Source organism: Gekko japonicus, unplaced genomic scaffold, assembly GCF_001447785.1.
Source record: "Gekko japonicus isolate JY-2015 unplaced genomic scaffold, Gekko_japonicus_V1.1 scaffold4669, whole genome shotgun sequence".
Classification (NCBI taxonomy): domain Eukaryota; kingdom Metazoa; phylum Chordata; class Lepidosauria; order Squamata; family Gekkonidae; genus Gekko; species Gekko japonicus.
Genome location: NW_015164343.1, coordinates 27,897 through 32,424, shown reverse-complemented (window position 1 = coordinate 32,424; position 4,528 = coordinate 27,897). Strand labels below are relative to the sequence as shown.

The following is a 4,528-nucleotide window of genomic DNA, read 5'->3' as shown; positions in this document are numbered from 1 at the left end:
TGTGAGCCGCGACTGTCAGCGAGACTGGAAAAGCGGAGCAACTTTGGGTTCCTTCGAAGTGGCGGATGCCGATTAACGAGCCGCCTTCCCACGCGACCAGGAAATGTTACGCAAGCCTCGTTTAGAGGAAGAAACAATTAGCGGCCCGCCTCTTCTCTGTCATTGTGCATGCAAAACGGGGGAGTGCAGTTGCCAAATGCGGCTTGGGAAATTCCTGGAGATTAGGGGGCGGGAAGGGCAGAGGTTGAGGGGGGATGGAGCGCAGAGGAAACGTGATGTCACTCTAGGACCGAGAATCATAGAGTTGGGACCTCCAGGGTCATGTAGTCCACCCCCCGCACGAGCCAGGGAATTCACAAATACCCCTCCACACCCACAGTGACCCCCCCACTCCACGCCTATAAGATGACAAAAAACCCAACAACAAACAAACAAACAAAAACCCCTCCAGGATCCCTGGCCAAAGCGGCCTGGAGAAAAATGGCTTCCTGACTCCAGAGTGGCGATCGGCATTTCTCTGGGCGTGTAAGAAAGGGTCGCGAGAACTAAGCACTGAGGCAACCCTTCCTGCCCTCCCTCTCATGATCGGCCTCAGTTCACAGAATCCACATCACTGTCAGATGGCCATCCAGCCTCTGCTTGAAAACCTCCAACCGCTCTAACTGTCAGGAAGTTCTTCCTAACGTTCAGCTGAAAACTCTTCTGATTTAATTTCAACCTGTTGGTTCTGGTCCGACCTCCTGAGGCACAGAAAACAACTCCACACCATCCTCTCTAGGACAGCCCTTCAAGTACTTGATTATGGTTTCTCCTAGACCTGTGTGTCTCCTAGACTACTGTAAACCATAGAGTCTTCCTTCCAAAGCTGCCAACTAACTCCGCTTAGCGGGAACACGTCTGGGTTCTGCCACACAGTTACACTAGGCTTCTGTTGAGTTTAACGGAATTTATTTCTGAAACGTGTGGTGCTTTCATAACGTTTTTGTGGGGACCCACATCTGATGTCGATGTGTGCAGCGGCAGGCGATACAGAGCCGGGCAGGTACCTTCTGGAGCTGCTCTCGAACCCAGACCCAGGGTCTCACCTTTGATCTGGAGCGGCCCCTCCACTCGCACGCCGTGCTTCATCACCGCCCCGGCTCGAGGCGCTTTGTCCTCCAGCTCTCCGGGACGACGGAAGTTGCAGCGCTTGACGTCCTCGAACACCTGGAACATCTCGTAGACGCGGGCCGTGTATCCCGCCAGCTCCGTCACCTGGTGGACAGAATAGCGATTGAACGTTTGAATGCTGAGAGGGACATCCGGAAATCGCCCGATCCAGTCTTTGGCTCTGAGGCAGGGGAGATTTGACCCGGATTTCACCCTTGGTTTGGTGTAGTGGTTAAGTGTGCAGACTCTAATCTGGGAGAACCAGGTTTGATTCCCCACTCCTCCACTTGCACCTGCTGATGTGACCTTGGGTCAGTCACAAGCTCTGGCACAGCTGTCCTTGAAAAAGAGCAGTTTGTGTCAGAGTTCTCTCAGCCCCACCCACTTCACAGGGTGTCTGTTGTGGGGAGGGGAAGGGAAAGGAGTTTGTAAGCCGCTCTGAGACTCCTTCGGGTAGTGAAGGGCGGGGTATAAATCCAATCTCTTCTTCTTCTTTTACCTCACAGGGTGTCTGTTGTGGGGAGGGGAAGGGAAAGGAGTTTGTAAGCCGCTCTGAGACTCCTTTGGGTAGTGAAGGGCGGGGTATAAATCCAATCTCTTCCTCTTCTTCTTCTTCTTGTAGGATTTTACCTAGAAGCTGGGACTCTGCGCAGAATCTAATGTTTCTTTAAAAAAATATAAAGGTGGGCTTCTAACGTGCTACTGTAGACTGACGGGGAAACACTTTGGTCAGAACCCTAATGGGAGTTTCCAGAATTCCGTCCATGAATTTTAGCTGCACAATGTGTCTTTTGCAGGACCGGCAATAAGCGTCAACACCACTATAAATGAAACCTTTCCCCATTCTGGAAGACTTCATGCAAGTGGAAGCGGGCGTGTAATTCTGGAAACTCCCGTTGGGGTTTACATAAGAACATAAGAGACGCCAATGTTGGATCAGGCCAAAGGCCCATCCAGCCCAACACTCTGTGTCACACAGTGGCCAAAAATACCAGGTGCCCTCAGGAGGTCCACCAGTGGGGCCAGGACATTAGAAGCCCTCCCACTGTTGACCCCCCCAAGCACCAAGATGATAGAGCATCCCTTGCCCTAGAGCCCCTATCTATACCTTGTGGCTAATAGCCACTGATGGACCTCTGCTCCAGATGCTTATCTAATTCCCTCTTGAAGCCGTCCATGCTTGTAGCCCCCACCACTTCCTGTGGCAGTGAATTCCAAGTGTTAATCACTCTTTGGGTGAAGAAGTACTTCCTTTTATCCGTTCTAACCCAACTGCTCAGCCATTTCATGGCGTGCCCACAAGGAGTTCTTGTCTTGTGAGAAAGGGAGAAAAGTACCTCTTTCTCTACCTGTTCTTTCCCATGCATAATCTTGTAAACCTCAATCATGTCACCCCTCAGTCGTTGTTTCTCCAAGCTAAAGAGCCGTAAGCGCCTTAACCTTTCCTCATAGGGAAAGTGACTTTTTAAATACTGATGCAAAATTGAGTGGTAGCTGTTAAGTTGTATGAACTGTATGTTATTGTAATACTGAATGTACTGAATATATATACCTGATTTGGATGCTATAAGAATACACAATGCACTTTATAGAATGTTAATTATAAACAGAACACATTAATTTACAAAAGTTTCTTGCAGTGTATATTTATTCGTTCCTTGACCCACCCCGGGACTGACAACCCTAGCAGAAGCTTTAAATTTAGCAGACTTCCAGGAGGACAGCGTTCCCTCGACAGTTCCCGTGGGCAGTCCCGGATAATCTCTCTGCACGAGGCACAACGAACGGCTTATCAGACACTGCACATCTAATGACATGCAAATAAGCATCGAACCTGTTTCGCCGTAATGGTTCCCAGCTGGAAAGGCCTGGGAACTGCCGCTTCCTAGAGAGGCCAGGGAACTCTAATGAGGAATTCTCAGCATACCCCTCTGTGAAACCACATTTACCAGAATTCTTTTGAGGTGTATAAAATCATTAACTGTTTACATCATTTATACCTCACTTTTCTCCTCAACGGGGACCCAAAGTGGCTTACAATATTCTCCCCTTCTCCATTTTACCCTCACGAGAACTCTGTGAAGTAGGTCAGACTGAGAGGATGTGACGGGCCCACGTTCACCCAGCCAGCTTTCATGGCAGACCCAGGGAAATGACGATCACCACTTTGGGGTCAGGCAACCATTTTTCTCCAGGCCGGACCCCCCCCCTTCACTACCCAAAGGAGTCTCAGAGCGGTTTACAAACTCCTTTCCCTTCCCCTCCCCACAACAGACACCCTGTGCGGGAGATGGGGCTGAGAGAGCTCTGACAGAACTGTGGCTTGCCCAAGGTCATCCAGCAGGTGCAAGTGGAGGAGTGGGGAATCAAACCCGGTCCTCCCGAATTACAGTCCCGGCACTTAAGCACTACACCAAACTGGCTCTCCTCAGCATTCCCTGAAACTACAATTCCCAGAATTCTTTGAGGAAACCATGACAAAAGTCATTTCAAAAGGTGTATAAAATCAGTGGCTGTTTACATCATTCACACTCCACTTTTCTCCTCAGCGAGATCCCAAAATGGCTTACAAGATCCTCTGTCCTACATTTTATCCTCACAACAACCCTGTGAGGTGGGCTACGCTGACTCACCCAGCGAGCTTCCACAGCAGAGTGGGGATTTGAAACTGGGTCTCCCAGATCCTAGACTGACACTCTCACCACAACACCATGCTGGCTCTCTGCATAATGCGGATATTCCCTTGGGGGACTGTGAAGGGACACAGCCTGCCACCTGACCCTGGAGGTGGTTTATTCAGGAGAGCTACCAGGTTTTACAGGACCGACACCCAAGAGTCGGCAACCATACCTGTTCCAGTTTAGGCTGCTACAAGTCAAAAGCAGTCTCCTGAACTGGCAGAAGATGGGAACATCAGAAGAGCCCTGTTGGATCAGACCCGTGGTCTCCCTAATTCAGCATCTTTTCACACACAGTGGCCAAACTGTTCCTCTGGAGGGCCAACAACAGGGCATACAGGCCCAGGCCTTCATAGGAACATAACAGCTGTGCTGGATCAGCCCAGTGAGGGTCCATCTAGTCCAGCATCCCGTCTCACACAGAAGCCAACCAGTTCCTCTGGAGGACCAACAACAGGGCAGAGAGGCCGAGGCCTTCCCCTGATAAGGACACCAGAAGAGCCCTGCTGGGCCAGACCAGGGAGGGTCCCTCTAGTCCAGCCTCCTGTCTCACACAGGGGCCAGCCAGCCCCTCTGGAGGGCCAAGAACAGGGCAGAGAGGCCGAGGCCTTCCCCTGAGAAGAACCTCAGAAGAGCCCTGCTGGGTCTGACCAGGGAGGGTCCCTCGAGTCCAGCCTCCCGTCTCACACAGGGGCCAGCCA

General features: G+C 51.1%; 1 protein-coding gene across 1 annotated transcript in view; it reads right to left on the bottom strand.

Annotated features, from left to right (window-relative positions):
* The window catches only part of LOC107108434 (ATP-binding cassette sub-family D member 1-like), a gene marked incomplete at its 5' end in the record, with an annotated part of 54,924 nt that overhangs the window by 35,387 nt on the left and 15,009 nt on the right, over positions 1 to 4,528 (bottom strand). The window contains 1 exon segment of the mRNA XM_015408864.1: positions 1,086 to 1,254. Coding sequence (XP_015264350.1) covers positions 1,086 to 1,254 — 169 coding nt within the window.